The sequence below is a fragment of the Myotis davidii genome, unplaced genomic scaffold, assembly GCF_000327345.1.
Source record: "Myotis davidii unplaced genomic scaffold, ASM32734v1 scaffold9, whole genome shotgun sequence".
Taxonomy (NCBI): domain Eukaryota; kingdom Metazoa; phylum Chordata; class Mammalia; order Chiroptera; family Vespertilionidae; genus Myotis; species Myotis davidii.
In genome coordinates this window covers 1122771-1140640 of record NW_006299435.1, presented here as the reverse complement: position 1 = coordinate 1140640, position 17870 = coordinate 1122771, and the positions used below count along the sequence as shown (strand labels likewise).

Below are 17870 nucleotides of genomic sequence, written 5' to 3'. Positions count from 1 at the left end.
CAAGCCACAAAGCTAAAGCTGGCCCAGAATCAAAAAAAGAAAAAGAAAAAAAGGAACAGTTGGGAGCTCCCCAATCGGCCCTGCTCTGAGCCTGACCAGGGACTGCACCTAGGGATTAGGCCTGCCCTCTGCCACCCAGGAGCAGGCCTAAGCCAGCAGGTCGTTATCTCCCGAGGGGTCCCAGGCTGCGAGAGGGCACAAGCCAGGCTGAGGGACTCCCCTCCCCACCGAGTGCACAAATTTTTGTGCACCGGGCCTCTAGTATATATATATATCTGGAGCCCTGTCGGTGTGACTCAGTGGTTGAACATTGATCCATGAACCAGGAGGTGTCAGGGTACATGCTCCCAGTAGGAGGTGTACTGGAGGCAGCCAATTAATGAGTCTCTCTCATTGATTTTTCTATCTTTCTCTCTCCCTTCCCCTTCCTCTTTCTGAAATCAATAAAAATGTATTTTAAAAAATAAAAAATCAATTGGATCAGCTAGCCTCTGAAAGTAAAAAGAATTTCTCCACTATAAAATTTTTATGTGAATTAAAATAGTGTCCAAAGGATGAGTAATCAAAGAACCTTCTGATCACAATAGAGAAAGTAAGTAAGCATAGTAAATTCTGTTTCATTTTTAAAAATTGGGTTACTTACCTATCATTGTTATTCCATTGGCTCTATTAGAAAAAGTAGACAGGACTCTGTCAACAAAAGAACCTGAACCTGAAAATATTAGAAATAATTTTATTTGTGTTAATCTGAAGACTATGGTCTGAGAGCAGACCTCCAAGAAACCTTAAAACAGTGCTCTAACTTTGGAAAAGTGGGGGGTACTTTTACAGACAGAGGACTAAGTGAAAAGCACATCTGATGCTTTAGAAGTTTCAGTTAGGTTGTGTACAGTTCAGTGATTAATAGTTTTACATCAAATGGAAGGAATGTATAAGGAAGATAAGGTTGGGTTATGGTGCATGCCCCCAGGTGTCAGAGAGTCTGAGCATAGGGTCTGGAGATAAACTGCTTTGAAACTCCTTGAGGTGAATTTTTATCAGGATATAGAAAGAACATATACTATTTTCTACAGTCATTGATCTTTAGTGTTAAACCTGAATAGGCTACGTATACAGGGGTTGGCAAATGTAGCTTTACAGTTTGGATGGAAAAAGATATGCAGATTATGACTATTACAATCACTTTATTAACTCAAAAAAAGTCACAGTGGCACAGTGCACTTAAGTACAGTCTTATAAGTGCTCAAATTGCTGGCCTTCATTATTTACACATTCTTGTAGTTTACTTGCTATACTCATTTTAGCACAATTTTTTATTGTTACCCATTTCTTGGCATGCTAAACCTACTTTTGCCCACCCCCTGTTTGTAAGTCATTATATAAATATGGAAAGAAGAAGCTACCAAAGGTCACCATCTTTTTAAAAAATACATTTTTTATTGTTTTCAGAGAGGAAGGGAGAGGGAGAGAGAGGTAGAAACATTAATCATGAGAGAGAATCATTGATCAGCTGCCTCCTGCACACGCCACACTAGGGATGGAGCCTGCAACCCGGGCATGTGCCCTTGACTGGAATCAAGCCATGACCTCCTGTTTCATAGGTTGACACTCAACCACTGAATTCATAGGTTGATGCTCAACCACTGAGCCACGTCAGCCGGGCCAAAGGTTACCATCTTTTGCTCAGTTGATAACCATTATTAAATGCTCATTAATTGAGACTAGCCAAACAAACTTAAAATAGATTTCTAAGTTTAATATATCCTAAAAGTGTCTAGAAAGCTGAATATTGTCATTAAAATGGCAACTGTATTATAGTATTTACAGAAATCATGAGTGGGACACACAGAATTGTTGTTTTCCTTAGATGATGTCTCATGCTGAAGGACAACAAAGAGACTTGATTAGACGAATTGAATGCCTTCCTGCTTCCGGCCATCTTAGTTCCTTGGACCAGGATCTCTTAATGCTCAAAGCTACTTCCATGGCAACTATGAACTGCTTAAATGACTGCTTTCATATTCTCCAGTTGCAGCATGCATCACATCAAAAGGGCTCATTGCCTCCAGGTAAGTTATAGATTAAAGGTAGGACTTAACATTAAGGTCCAAAACCTGAAAAGGATTGCATTTGTTGTAATTCTAACTTCAGAAAATCTTAATTAAAAACAAAAAATAGGGAACCAACGAGCCTCTTTTAATGATCACTCTAATGTTATAGAAAGTCCTTTATTGTGCCCTTTTTTCAATCTAAAATGATTTGGGGTTTAATGTCTAATATAATTTAATATATCTCTGTAGAGACCTCAAACTCAACATATAAAAACTGAACTAAAAACCCACATCTCCTGTATTTGTGTTAAAATTGGTGATATCACTATTCATCCAGTTGACCAAAGTAGAAACACTGGAATTATTTCTTGAGTTTTGGTTCAGTCCACTATTCATTGTTTCCATATTGAGATATATATTAAAGTCTTTTTTTTTTTTTAATATATTTTATTGATTTTTTACAGAGAGAGGAAGGGAGAGAGATAGAGAGTTAGAAACATCGATGAGAGAGAAACATCGATCAGCTGCCTCCTGCACATCTCCTACTGGGGATATGCCCGCAACCCAAGTACATGCCCTTGACCGGAATCGAACCTGGGACCTTTCAGTCCGCAGGCTGACGCTCTATCCACTGAGCCAAACCAGTTTCAGCTATATTAAAGTCTTTTAAGTCGCCTTTTAGTTTGAAAAATGAGGCATACATCTAGTATTTGAGAGCACCTATTTGTTAAAATTCACGTACTAGAAAAAAGACTTATTGCATGAGAGAACAAAAAATGCATTTTTCTACTAAATGAAATGAATGAACTCATTTTTTTAATTCAGATATAGTTGATATGAAACATTGTCTGAGTTTAAGGTATACCTGTTTATTTGTTACATAAATATTGCAACATATAGGTACATATATATGATTACCACCAAATCAGTGGTTCCCAACCTTTTTTTGGCCACCTAAGCACCTCTAAAATCCTGATGCCCTCCCCACCCCGCCCATGACATATAATTCTTATTATTCCAAAGTGAACTCCTAGTCCCATGAAGGAAGCCTAAGAGGCCATTAACCTGGTCTAAACAAGCTTCCAAAGAACTTGGCATCCATAAAAGAGAAAAATAAAAGAACGAAAGGACAGTTGAAGTACTGAGGAAGAAATCACTAGGAAATAGTTTAAAAAATAATAATAATATGAAGTGATATGAAAAAAATAGCAAATAAAGTTTCAAAACATAATAGAGGACTGAAATGCATAAATGTCACAATATATATTTATATACTGTAAGTGAGGCCCCTAGAACCATAAGAAATGCAAAAAATTCACTGTTAGTAACTCATTCTCGAATTGCCCTCCTTGAATATCAAATTTCCCCCCTATGGGAAATGTGCTCCATGTTGGGAACCACTGCACCAGACCATTAGCTAACACCTCAGTCATGTCACATAATTCTCATTTCTTTTTGTGGTGAGAACATTTAGGATCTAGTTCAGCCGTGGGCAAACTACAGCCCGCGGGCTGGATCCAGCCCGTTTGAAATGAATAAAACTATTGAAAAAAAAGACCATACCCTTTTATGTAATGATGTTTACTTTGAATTTATATTAGTTCACACAAACACTCCATCCATGCTTTTGTTCCGGCCCTCCAGTCCAGTTTAAGAACCCATTGTGGCCCTCGAGTCAAAAAGTTTGCCCACCCCTGATCTAGTCTCTTAGCAACTTTGACATATATAATGCAGTATTGTTGACCATAATCAGTATGCCGTACATTAAATCTCTGGAACTTGTTCATCTTCTAGTTGCGAGTTCATACCTTTAACAACATCTCTGTAATACCCTTACCCCATCATACTTTATTAATAGTAGTAACTTAATATTTCACAACAACTCATTGTTCTCTTATTCAGCTTACTCCACTTACTTGTGAAAGAAAGGTATTTTAGAAAGATACTGAGTCTCTGCTCAGTAAAGTTTACCATAGTCAGGTATAGATCCCATCCTCACATGTGCCTAAATTCAATATTTGAAGCTAAAAGCTATTTTTAATGTCAGTTGTAGGTATAGATCAGGGCAGTAGTATAGAGGCCAATAAGCTGTGTGTAGTCCCCTTAAGGAACTAATAGTGCACTTTGAGGACAATATGTAAATATGTGAACTATAATATATAAAGTGCAACTTAAATGGGAACAAAGTACTGTGGGAGAATATATAAATGGACTATTACTTCTGATATTAAAAGGTCTGGGAAAGACACAGAAAAGCTACAAAAACCAATTAGCTTAGGGATGGGAGGGGTACGGGAAACAGCATTCCAGTGACAGAAAATCCTAAGTTGTGAGTTATGAACATGAACTGTTACCTTGAAATTCTAACAAGTCCAATAGAAATTTTCTTCAATTACAGAGCAACACGCACATATTATAAAGAACATATAAGCTGCCATACAATTGAAAGATGAAACAAAAATTATGCATTGTTTTATCAACCAGAAACTTCCACTGTTAATGTATTAGTATACTCCCCACCATTTTTTCTATTTTTCTTTTTAGTTTTTGTTTGTTTCACCCCATTATTAGAAAATATATGTTTGTATTTTAAATTTTTCAATATGTGATATACTTTTGGTAATATAAGTTTTATTGACTGCATTATATTCTTTTAAGGGGATAGATGTAATTTAGTTTACTTAACTATTCCTCTGTGTTAAACATTGGATGAATTGTATTACTCTGAGTTATGAAATTTGGGTTAACTCTGGTTTGGTAGTAATTTTGTCAGTTAAATGAAATAATGTTTCCAGTTTATGCTACTTAATTTTTTAAAGTACATCAAGGAGTATAATGCTAGATACTAGATGCTTAACAAATATTTGATTAATTAATTAAATCTATATAGTTTTTAAAATTCTTAGAAATTTCATTTGTGTAGTTTAAATGAATACAGTCTTATTTTAAATGATTGCTTATGATTAATGAAGCATGTACAATATAAATTACCTTTTTAATGAAAAAAATGAAGCATTGTAAACTTTTAGGTCTGTAGAAATATAAACTCTAGTCATTTGAAAATGAAAGTAACAACTGGAAAAACCGAATTATCTTCCCACTTAAGTGTTATTATGACACAAGAAATGAAATCTAATTTCCAGTTAGTGTTTAGTCTCATATGGACTTTTTTTTATAATATATTTTTATTGATTTCAGAGAGGGAGAGAGAGATAGAAACATCAATAATGAGAGAGCATCATTGATCAGCTGCCTCCTGCACGCCCCACGCTGGGGATCGAGCCCACAACCCGGGCATGTGCTCTAACTGGAATGGAACCATGACCCCCCCTGGTTCATAGGTTGACGCTCAACCACTGAGCCACACTAGCTGGGCAATAGCAAGTTTTGTTAAGATTTTAATTAGTTGAATGATCTCTTAAATTTAGTGTCTGTGTGCCTTTTATTTTTAGAAGTAAAGACATCTAGATAAATATATTAAAAATAATCATTTTAAAATAGGGGCAAGGTGTTTTCTTTGGAATTTTGGAAGAAGCTCCATGAACTTACCCAAGGCATTGCCCCAGTCATGGATTTCCCCAATTGCCAAGTGAAACTGAACTGCATGGTAGGGCAAAATGCTCTGGCATCCTGATAACTGTGTAATTTATTTCTCTGCAAGAAGCCTGGGGTTTTGTTATAGACTGAGTAAACTCCACACTGTTTAAAGTTTCTGCTTGGTAGACTGAGCATCCCTTATTGTAGTACTCTATAACCAAGCTTCTGTGAAACCTAGATCAGCCTCTGAAATCAAATGGAACATTTTCCATTATTGATTAGGCATAGAATCCACTTTGTTAAACTAGTTAAGGGTAATAAGAGACATTTAAGTCATTAATTGAGAAGATGACAGGTCTGTAAATGTGACTACTGTCTTTACTGGGTCAGCTATTATTTATTCAGTAGAAGAGTTTCAATTTAAAAGTATATGGAGCTTTTTTATATGACTAAAAATAAAGAATGGACATGTATTTACAATTCTTAAATTAGATCAAGGGGTTGGTTATATTGGTTGGTTAAATTGCTACTGAGAATACAATTCAACCCAATTGAAGCAAATTTTACTGTTTCACAGTCTCGGGCTCCTACTGTAATTGTGACTCACTAAAGCCTAATTGCACACGTTGTGATTACTAGAGGGGCCAGGGTTCATAGGGAAAGGTCAACAAGTCAACTGGTAGGACGGGAATTGGCTTATGATTCACAGATTTGCCCAAGAAGTGGGTTCAGTCCTATTCAGGGTTGATTCTTTTAAACAGTGATATCTGTTTTCAAGTTGCAAATTACTCTTTTGTAAAACACCAATCATGGTGCGCATGCTAATGAGCTACATATGGCTGTCTTGGCAGTCTCTTAACAGGTTGAATTGCTTTTAGTCTTGTAGGCTCAACACAAAATTGTTTAATAAAATCTACATCTGCTGAACTTTCCAGATTATGAGCAAGTTTCAGGGAAAGTTTTCTCTTACTTCATCAGGAACGACAATCGAGTGGTTAGAACCAAAGATACCCTTATCAAACCACTATAAAAATGGAGCTGACCAGCCCTTTGCAGCTGAGCAGAGTAAGCCAATGGCAGTCCCAGAAGAGCAGTGTGTTGCGGAATCTGGACTATTAGCAAGGGTAAGACGTAATTTGCTAATGAAAATATGATTTTGGTGTAAAATTAGAAATTGCTCAAAAGGGGTCAGTTCTCTGTTGTCAGGATGTGCAAGTCAACCTAACACCAGAGCAACATTCTTGCAAACTCTACCTGCTTTGACTTTGAAAGTAGTCTGTTGTATAAAACCTATACATACTGCGTTTTCATGTTAAATTATGTGCCCTTTTCAGTTTTGGTTACTTTTGCTTAATAAAAATGTATTTAAAGATTGAAATTGCATGTTTTTCTTTTTCTAGAAAATAGCTTATCTAATATAAGATTATTTGCATGTTTCTCTCTTCCAATTCTTAATTTAACATTATTTACTAGATTTTATTATTATGTTTACAGGTTTAAAGTTTACTATTAAGTCTTTTTATAGTAAGCACTTTACCAAACCAAATTTTGAAAGTGTTATTCTACTTAAAATAGCACACAGTCTTAGGGTTTTGTATTTTTATAAAGTACTAGTTATCCCACATTTCTCAGAAGCTAGAATATTTTATTCTATTTATAATTCCACCACTGTAGCAAATCATACTGGTTTTTTTGCCTTTGGATTCACATTTGTTATTTTTGTGGTTGTAATTACAGAGATAGTGGGGGTTTTTTAAAGCTCTTTTTACTTGATATTTCTCATAAGCACTTTTCCTATGTTATTTTGGCCTATATAAAGGTTGAAATAGGCTACTGAATATCTAGATTTTTTTATTATTATTGTAGTAGCACTCTATCATTATGTGTTCTTTTTTCCCCCCTTCTTTTTATTTTATTTGGATTATATTTTTAGGCTATATTTCTAACTAGAATTATTGAGTCAAAAGTAATGCACAGTTTATGGTAATTTATATATTAGCAAATTACTTCTTAAAAGAAATATATGACACAGAGACGTTTTTGTTATTAATCCTCACCTGAGGATATATTTTCCATTGAATTTTTTTAGAGTGTGGAAGGAAGAGGGAGAGACAAAGAGAGAGAAACATTGATATGAGGGAGACATATCAATTGGTTGCCTCCCACACTCGACTGGGGCCAGGGATTGAGCCTGCAACCAAGGTATGTGCCCTTGACCAGAATCGAACCCATGACACTTCAGTCCTTGGGCCAAAGCTCTATCTACTTAGCCAGCAGTTCTCAACCTGTGGGTTGTGACCCCTTTGGCAGTCGAACGACCCTTTCACAGGGGTCGCCTAAGACCATCCTGCATATCAGATATTTACATTATGATTCATAGCAGTAGCAACATTACAGTTATGAAGTAGCAAAGAAAATAATTTTATGGTTGGGTCACAACATGAGAAACTCTATTTAAAGGGCCAGAAGGTTGAAAACCACTGCAAGCAAAACCTGCTAGGGCTGACAGCGGGACTTCTAAAGCTGGTGCCCTGGCCCGTGGGGCTCAGTTTGTTGAGCATCATCCCATGCGCTAAGTGGTTATCAATTCACTTCACAGTCAGAGCATATTACCCAGGTTGTGGGTTCGATACCCGATCAGGATGTGTGCAGGAGGCAACCGATTGATGTTTCTCACATCAATGTTTCTCTCTCTCCCTCCCTCTCCCCCTCTCCCGCCTCCTCTCTCTAAAGTCATTAAAAACACATTTTAAATAAAATAAAATAAAACTGGCAAAGGCCTTGACTTAATGAGGCAGGCAGAGTGGGCAGGGGAAAAGAAAAAAGTATATAAGAAAAAAGTATATAATGCTGGGTTTTTTTTTCCAGCTTTTTGACAAGGTCATTTGTGAAGTCAATCAGTAAATATTAAGCTATGTAGTTGGATATGGCAAGCCCAATGTTAAGAATTAGAGGAGACACAAAAATAGACAACAGTTCTTTTACTGAAGAGATTTGGAATCATGACACATATACTGAAAAATTGAGGTGAAGCAGTATTTTTTTCTTCTTAATAAATATTGTTTAGACTACTGGGATGTGGGTATTCAGAGAAAGAGATGTACTGGATGGAGTGTGTAAGAAATGCTTTGGAGCCGAAACCGGTTTGGCTCAGTGGATAGAGCGTCGGCCTGCGAACTGAAGGGTCCCAGGTTCGATTCCGGTCAAGGGCATATACCTTGGTTGCGGGCACATCCCCAGTGGGGAGTGTGCAGGAGGCAGCTGATCGATGTTTCTAACTCTCTATTTCTCTCCTTTCCTCTCTGTAAAAACTCAATAAAATATATTTTTTAAAAAAAGAAAAAAAAAGAAATGCTTTGGAGAGAAATGTTCTTGGGCTTTGAAAGGAGACAGACTTGAGTAGGAGTAGTGAAGGAATCTCAAAGATGGGAGAGGAACACAAGCAGGGATACTGAGGCATGTGTACTTATTGTGGAGAATGCTTGCCTGATGGTTTTGAATCCAGATCTTGTTTTTTATTAACGTGGGCCAATTAATTAACCTCTCTTAGCTTCAGTTTTCTCATTTGTAAAGCAGGGATGGTAATAATACTGTATAAGATTGTTATGAAGTAAAAATAAATTTAGCAGGGCACCTGGTTTATGGAAAATGACCACAGGGTTGTTGGCTTTTACAAATCCAATGACCATTCATGTTGCATTCTGTGTGAAATGATAATCCCTGGAGTTTTGCTCCATAGAATTCAATGTAAACTGTGTCCAGAGGAACATAAAAATCATGTAGAATAATTTTGTCTTAATGTGATACATCAGCGATTCCCAAAGTGGGCGCTACCGCCCCCTGGTGGGCGCTGCATCGATCCAGGGGGGCGGTGATGGGCACAGGTGCATTTGTTTTAACTTTTTTTTGTATTACCTTTCTATTCTGAGTTCAATAAATAGTTTCATAATTTCAAACTTCAATGTTTCTAATTTACACCTTTCTTTACTATATTTTATGAAAAAGGTAGAAACATTAATACATATATCTTTCTGTTTAATTGCTATTAAAATTTTAAAAAAATTAATTTCCAGGGGGCGCTGAGTAATATTTTTTCTGGAAAAAGGCAGTAGGCCAAATAAGTTTGGGAACCACTGTGATAGATAATAGGGTCATGAGCATGCGGAGGGATGGATATGTTTAAGAAGACTGCTGTATATGACTTGTAATTAAAGTGTGGATAGAAGCTATAGAAGTAAAAGTGAAGACAAATGAATAGGTAACATGCACTTCAAATGAAAAATCTGTTGGACTTATAATTGACTGGATATAGGGTTGGATCAAAGTTGATCCCAAGTTTTTTAGCCTAAATGACTAGATAAAATTGTGGTACCAGTCACAAGCTAGGAAAATTAGGAAGAAAGCTTTTTGAGAAAAAAAGGTTTAGTATGATTTATGAACATGGTTGGATTTTATGTGAAAAAAGGATTAAATGATTATAAATGTATATAAAAAGCAATTGAAAATGATGAAATTAAAGCTTTGGAGAGAGATTAGGACTTGAGATATAATTTGCAAGTCAAAAAACTATTAACTGCCGAACCGGTTTGGCTCAGTGGATAGAGCGTCGGCCTGCGGACTGAGGGGTCCCAGGTTCGATTCCGGTCAAGGACATGTACCTTGGTTGCGGGCACATCCCCAGTGGGGGGCGTGCAGGAGGCAGCTGATTGATCTCTCTCATCGATGTTTCTAACTATCCCTCTCCCTTCTTCTCTGTAGAAAATCAATAAAATATATTTTTAAAAAAAAAACTATTAACTATAGATTATATACTCCGTCTTTATCCTCCTAAATGAGAATACAAAGCGTGCTGGAGGTCAGGATAGAGACTTATGCTGGAGATGCAGCACAGAGGTGGGGAGGAGAAGATTGTTATATTTTCAAATCTTTTGAAATGTTGAGTAGACCAAGTATATCACATCTAAGTAGAAAAAATTAGTACACATTTTACTAAATTACAAGACATTAGACTTAATTGAAGCATACCATAATAGACATGAATATCAAAAAATTTCACATATGCCTTTTTTTGAAATAGAGTGCTGATGCAAGCTGGAGATATATATATAGCAGTGGTGATTGCGGGTTAGGCGATGGAGGAAATAAACCCCACTGAGGCTACAAGGAAGCCCCTGGTTCTGTTGTGCCCAAGTCAGAAATCAGGACAAAAAATGGGGGGTGTTTTTGCCATGCAATCTCCAAATTGTATGAATTCCTTGTACTACTGTATTTGCTAACCATTCTGGTTTTGTAGGGATACATTTGCTCATATTTATTTAAAATTTGGTAATGCTTTTTTTTTTTTTTTTTTTTTACCTTAAGCTTTTCTTTAGAAAGACATGGTTACCTGTAAGAAGAGCCGTTTTAAAAAGAAAAGAGACCTTCCAAATTTTTTTATTCATACAAGGTTTTAAAATCAGTATTAGTCAGTAGAATTGCTTTTTTTTCTATCCTAATAAGTGAGTTGACTATTTTTATAAATACAATAAAAACTATATTTCTTTAAGTAGGTTTTCTGCCAGGTTATGCTTTCTTTCTTGAATTTAATAGTATTTTATTAGGAGAAATTGCAAAGTAAACTTTATCTTGTATAATCATGTTAGGGTTACATTTGCATTATTAATCTGTGTCCTAGGTTATGACCCCAGTGCAGTGGTACCTATTCAGAGGGTTGGAGAACATTATATAATCAAGACCTGTTAGAGTGTGTGTGTGTGTGTGTGTGTTTTTCAACTTTTCTCAAGTGAATAATTATTATAGTTAATATCCATACATAGAGGGGGATAATCACCTCACCCACCCCCTTTTTATGATGAGTAGACATCCCCAAGAATGCTTACTTAAACTATGTTGTGCAAATGATTTAGGATAGATAACAGGAAATACTTTCTGGAGAGACTTCCTAGTCATTGAAAGGAGGAAGTGAGAAAGCCTTTGGAATTTCTCTTCAATATCATAAAAACAGAAGTGATTCTGATTTATACAAACAATAATTGTGTGGTCTTTACATGAGGAAATGAACTACGCCCTTAATTGATTTATCAGAATTTGAGCAGATACAGATTTCCTTGGTAGAAGAAAAGAGGAAAAAGGAGAAAGAGGCAGAAGAATGGCCAGAAACCCACTACCCTTTAACTCCGTCACTGTGTTTGATATTTTATAGTATTTTGCGAGGTCATTACGTTCTTGATTTTGTGCCTGATTAGGATTGGTTTTTCTTTGCCTAGCTACACAAAATAGATTGACTTCTTGTATGATAGGATTTGGTTATGGGACAAGAAAACCAAAGGCAGAGACATCTTTAAAAAGGAAAGTTATGCCTGACTGACCAGCATGACTCAGTAGTTGAGCATCAACCTATGAACCAAGAGGTCACAGTTCAATTCTCGGTCAGGGCACATGCCCAGGTTGTGGGCTCTATCCCCAGTGTCGGGCATGCAAGAGGCAGCCAATGAATGATTCTCTCTCATCATTGATGTTTCTATCTTTCTCTCCTTTTCCCTTCCTCTTTCTGAAATCAATAAAAAAGTATATATATTTTTTTAAAAGAAAGAAATCTTGCCTTAAAAAAAGGAAAATTATTTCCTTTTTAAAATCCTCATAACTTGAAATCTAATACAGTACTGAAGGCAATATACACATATGAAACTGCCTTGCATAGAGGTAATAAGAAGAGATACCATGAGAGAGATGGGACACCACCCCGAGGTAAACATGGAAAGTGACATCTGATAAGGTTCTTTAGAATCTTGGGTAACGCCAGTGGTCTTGATCCAGCATCTAGAAGGGTTCAGCAATCGAGAAGGCGCCGTGCGTAAATTAAATAAGAGTCCAGAGACGAAACATAATTTTGAAAGGCATTATAGGGAGTCAGAGAAGACTTAGCTAAAGGACTAAGTTCTCCTTGTCTCAGTATCCTTGCTATTTATTAACACAAATTGTCCTAAGGCAAGGTGGAGATACACACTTCAAAGGGTAGGGTTAGGTACAGAATCCATTGTCAGATTGGAAGAATTGGCCTATGGCTGTTCAGGTGTTTGGCCAGTAGGAGGCAATAACATGTAGATTAAGATGCCCTGAGCTGTCTGGCAGCAAGCAATCATTTAATGCATCCTTTTCAGGTTTGGGGAAATGCCCTCAGCCATTCCCAACAAGTGACAACATATGTGACTCAGCCCTTGTTGAGTCCCCAAGTTCCATCAACCTTTTGATGAAACTCTTGCAATTATGACATGCTGGAATTGGCTTTCGGCACTTGGAATTTGAAACTGGTATTTGATGTTTAAATAGAAATAAATAAGAAATTAAGTTTCTTTTTAACCAATTATTTGCAGCTAAGACCTTATTGAGATAAAGGTAAACATTTTCAGTTTTCCAACGGGCTGTTTGATTAACTGACTGATGGACTGATTGAAGAGCTGGGCAAAGAACTTTTTGTGGTATTAATATGGCATGAGGGCCCTGGCTGGTGTGGCTCAGTTGGTTGGGCATCATCCCATACACCTGGTCAGGGTGCACACAGGAGACAACTGATTGATGTTCCTCTTCCCTCTCTCTCCCTTCCTTCCTCTCCCTAAGATCAATTTAAAAAAAGAAGAAGGAGGAGGCATGAGTAATTGCAGGATTTCCATACCCTAGGTTTCTTCCTGACAACTCCAAGAATGAATGAGTATAGATTACAGTAGTTAAATTTGGTATGCACAGTCATTTTAAAATTTTACTTTTTTGGTTTTAGCTTAAAATAGGACAAATATTTGTCTCAAAATATCTTGAACTTAAGTTATAGGTAGTGGTGGTATTCCCAGGCAGGTGGTCAATGCCTACAAAGCCTGAGATTCAGAAGTGACATTTTTCACTCTTTGAAATATCCTACTTTTGCAAAATATATGTATTTTATATGTGACATATATGGCAAGATCTTAAAAAGTTCAGCATCAGCAATGATGGGTTCTTGAAGTAAATCTATTGCATGACCAAGTGTCAGAAGTTACATTAGTAAAAAGATTTTTGCCTGTTCTCAGATTGATTTAGGCCCAACATAAATCCCTTCAAGTCTGATGTTTAAACTTTTTTCTTAAAGAATATTAATAAGCTTTTGTAACAATAGACTTGTTTTACATCCAGGAACCTGAAGAAATAAATACAGATGATGAGGTGGAGGATACCTGTGACAACAAGGAGGATGACCTGGGAGCTGTGGAAGAGCAACGCAGTGTTATCCTACATCTCTTGTCACAGCTCAAGCTGGGCATGGATTTAACAAGAGTAAGTAATGGGATAAACTGTCTGTGGAGATCATTGGGTCAGGACTATACCTGCTCTACCTGTACTCATTAACGTTGTCAGGGCTTTTCCGTCTTTATGAGTTTGTTTCTTAGTCTCTTGATCAGCAGTTCTTATTTTCATTAAAGTGATTTCTTACTTTAAAAAATATTGCCAGCAGGAAGTTGCATAGCAAATGAGGGCTTACATTCTTGCTTCTGTACAAAATTAAAGAGGTCCATTGGTAGACAGAACTAATATCTAAAGAAAAGGATGTTCCTGCCCTGACCTGTTTGGCTCAGTGGATAGAGCGTCAGCCTGTGGACTGAAGGGTCCCGGGTTCGATTCCGGTCAAGGGCATGTACCTTGGTTGCAGGCACATGCCCGGTGCAGGGTGTGCAGGAGGCAGCTGATTGATGTTCCTCTCTCATTGATGTTTCTAACTCTCTATCCTTCTCCCTTCCTCTCTGTAAAAAAAAATAAAATATATTTAAAAAAAAAAAAGAAAGAAAGAAAGAGGATGTTCCTAACCAGCTTGGCTCAGTGGTTAGAGCGTCAGCCCACACACTAAAGGGTCCTGGATTCAATTCTGATCAAGGGCACATGCCTCTGTTGCAGGCTCAATCCTCCATCTTTGGCCCCAGTGTGCAGGAGGCAACCAATTTATGTTTCTCTCTCTGTGTGTGTGTCTTTCCCTCACCCTTCCACTCTTTCTGAAAATGAATGGAAAAAATATCCTCGTGTGAGGATTAACAAAAAAGAAAAAGAAAAGGATGTATAATCCCACAAAACCATGAAAGGCATTGATGCTTCTACTTTACTCTTACTTCCCATGTTGGATAGCACATTTTGGGTATTATCTATAACAAACATTTTCTGTAAAGGACCAGAAAGTAATTATTTTTGGGCTACGTGGGCATAGGTCTCTGTTGGAACTACTTGACTCTGCCTTAGTAGCCATAGATAATATGTTGAATTTGGCGTGGCTATGTTTCAACAAAACTTTATATATAAAAACAGCATGCCAGATTTGACCCAAAGGCCATACATAGGTTGCAGACTATGTCTGAATTAACTAGATAGTAGGAATCCTTTCACAATATATGTGTATATCAAATTACCACAATATATACTTAAAATATCTTACAGTTTTGTCAATTATACACTAATGAAACTGGCGTGGGGGCCGAGGAACGTGGTCTGAAGACTAGTAGAATCACCATTACCTGAGAACTTGTTAGAAATACAGAATCTTAGCCCCCAGTCCCAGACTCAGAGGACCAGGTACTGCCATTTAATAAGACTCCAAGGTGACTCATGTATACATTAAAGTGTGATTAGCACTGATCTATGATTTTTAATTTTAAGCCAGTCTTCTCCATTCCTAGATTATTTAATTAGTATGCCTTAATTTGTATTTAACAGTTAAAATATGTCAATTTAAAAAGATAATCAGGCTTAGCCCTAGCTGGTTTGGCTCAGTGGATAAAGCGTCAGCCTGCAGACCAAAGTGTCCCGGGTTCCATTCTGGTCAAGGACACGTATCTTGGTTGCAGGCTCCTCCCCGGCCCCAACCCTGGTCAGGCTTTGCAGGAGGCAACCAATTGATATGTTTCTCTGTCTTTTTCTCTCTCTTCCACTCTCTCTAAAAAAATCAATGGAAAAATATCCTCGGGACACACACACACACACACACACACAAAATCAGGTTTAAAACCTATATATGTCAAATATTTACTACTGTGGATTATGTACTTTGAATTACTTCTGATATTACTTTGCATTAGTATGGCATTTCAAAATTGATTTATGAAGTGTATTTCAAATTGAGGTTTTTTATGCCAGTGAAAGTAGGTTAAAAGGTTGTTTTGATTCAGCAAATTATTCATCTGAAGATACAATTTAAATAGAAAGCATTGCCTTTTATATTCATTAGAAATATTTCAAATTTTGAAAAAACACACATGTATTTATTTCCTTTTTTATTTTTATTTTTTTATTTTCTTAAACTTACAGTCATTATAGAAGAGTTTAAAAGTAAGTGGATTGGGGAGTACACTTCGAGTAGATAGATGGAATACTGCCCGATTCATGAATCATTTAATAAAGCCAATTAAAGCTTAAAAAAATAAAAAGAATGGAATTAATAGCCTGCTAAGCAGACATTTTTGGAATTAATAAAGAAACCCATTAACCTTTCATCTTCATCTAACATTTCAACTGGGTATCATTTTTATTCTAGAAATATTTTCATATTAAGTGGTTCAGAAAAGACTGTTAGTTCTAAAATTAGTTAGAACGAGTAATCATATAAGGGATTTGCAGTCCTTTAGTAGATTTGGGTACATAAGGCATAAGTACCGTGTTGTGGTTTATGAGGCATAAGACATTTGAAAAGAATGTGCTATGATAGTAATGCAGATGGTTAAGCGCTCTCTTGGCATGAATAACTGTATAGAACAGTGATGGCAAACCTAGGACACTCATTTTTTTGGTTGATTTTTCTTTGTTAAATGGCATTTAAATATATAAAATAAATATCAAAAATATAAGTCTTTGTTTTACTATGGTTGCAAATATCAAAAAATTTCTATATGTGACACGGCACCAGAGTTAAGTTAGGGTTTTTCAAAATGCTGACATGCCGAGCTCAAAAGGTTCGCCATCACTGGAATATAATATACTTTCCCCACATTTGTGCCTTGTTAATTTAAAAGATGCATATCCCTGGCTGATTTGGCTCAGTGGATAGAATATCAGCCTGCGGACTGAAGGGTCCCAGGTTCGATATCGGTCAAGGGCACATGCCTGGGTTGCAGGCTCGATCCCCAGTGTGGGGTGTAGCATGCAGGAGGCAGCCAATCAATGATTCTCATCATTGATGTTTCTATCTCTTTCCCCCTCTCCCTTCCTCTCTGAAATAAAAAAAAATGTATTTAAAAAACAGAAAAAGATGTATATATAGCCCTGGCTGGTGTTGTTCAATTGGTTGGAGTGTCGTCTGTACACCAAAAGGTTGCAGATTCGATATCTGGTCAGGGCACATACAGGAGGCAAGCGATCAATGTTTCTCTCTAATATTAATGTTCTCTCTCTCCCCCTTCCTCTCTCTAAAGTCAGTAAAAATAAATAAATTTGCAAAAGGTGTGTATATAAAGTCACTAGTATTTACCAATCACGGAGTACAAACATTCACATAACTTTTTTTAAAATGGTGCTTTTTGAACAACATCAAAGAACCTGGTACTAAACTGCAGTCACATCCACCTCTTATCTACAGTAACACTGACACAACAAATATTTATCGAACCCCTCTTATAGTCCAGACACTGAACTAGGTGCTAGGACTACAGCAAGAAAAAGAAGGTAACCATGTTTGTAGCCTTCATGTTGCGAATAAATAACATACATTTTCCCCACTGTTCATTTATTCCTTTTTAAATAATATGAATTTAGTATAATAAAATATTTCACAGAAGGTTTTGGAAAATAAAAGGGGGAAAATCTCCTATAATTTTACCACCTTAACGACCTAACTCTCACTTTCTGAGATTCCCTTGCAATCTTTCTTCATATAATTATAGTTTATATCTAGTTTTGTTGCATTTCCTTTTTTAGATGTTTTGGTGAAATGTGTTATACACACAGAAGACTAAATAGAATGCATATAAACATTTCAAAGTGCAATGGTGAAACGATTACCCATGTACCCACAACTCAGGTTAAATTATAGAACACTGGAGGCCCGGTGGGATCCCTTGGCCTGCCAGTGGTTGGCAAACTGCACCTCGCGAACCACATGTGGGCCCCTTGAGTGTGGCTCTCCCTAAGCCTTAGGAGTACCCTAATTAAGTTAATAACAATGTACCTACCTATATAGTTCAAGTTTAAAAAATTTGGCTCTCAAAGGAAATTTCAATCGTCGTACTGTTGATATTTGGCTCTGTTGACTAATGAGTTTGCCGACCACTGGCCTACGAG

General features: G+C 36.7%; 1 protein-coding gene across 2 annotated transcripts in view; it reads left to right on the top strand.

The window, feature by feature from the left end:
• Positions 1 to 17870, top strand: part of OSBPL11 (oxysterol binding protein like 11) — a 99538-nt gene that overhangs the window by 56382 nt on the left and 25286 nt on the right. For both annotated transcript variants that reach the window (XM_006775007.2, XM_015571322.1), the window contains exons 6-8: positions 1868 to 2069; positions 6567 to 6712; positions 13752 to 13892. In XM_006775007.2, coding sequence (XP_006775070.1) covers positions 1868 to 2069; positions 6567 to 6712; positions 13752 to 13892 — 489 coding nt within the window. The remainder of the gene's footprint in view (positions 1 to 1867; positions 2070 to 6566; positions 6713 to 13751; positions 13893 to 17870) is intronic.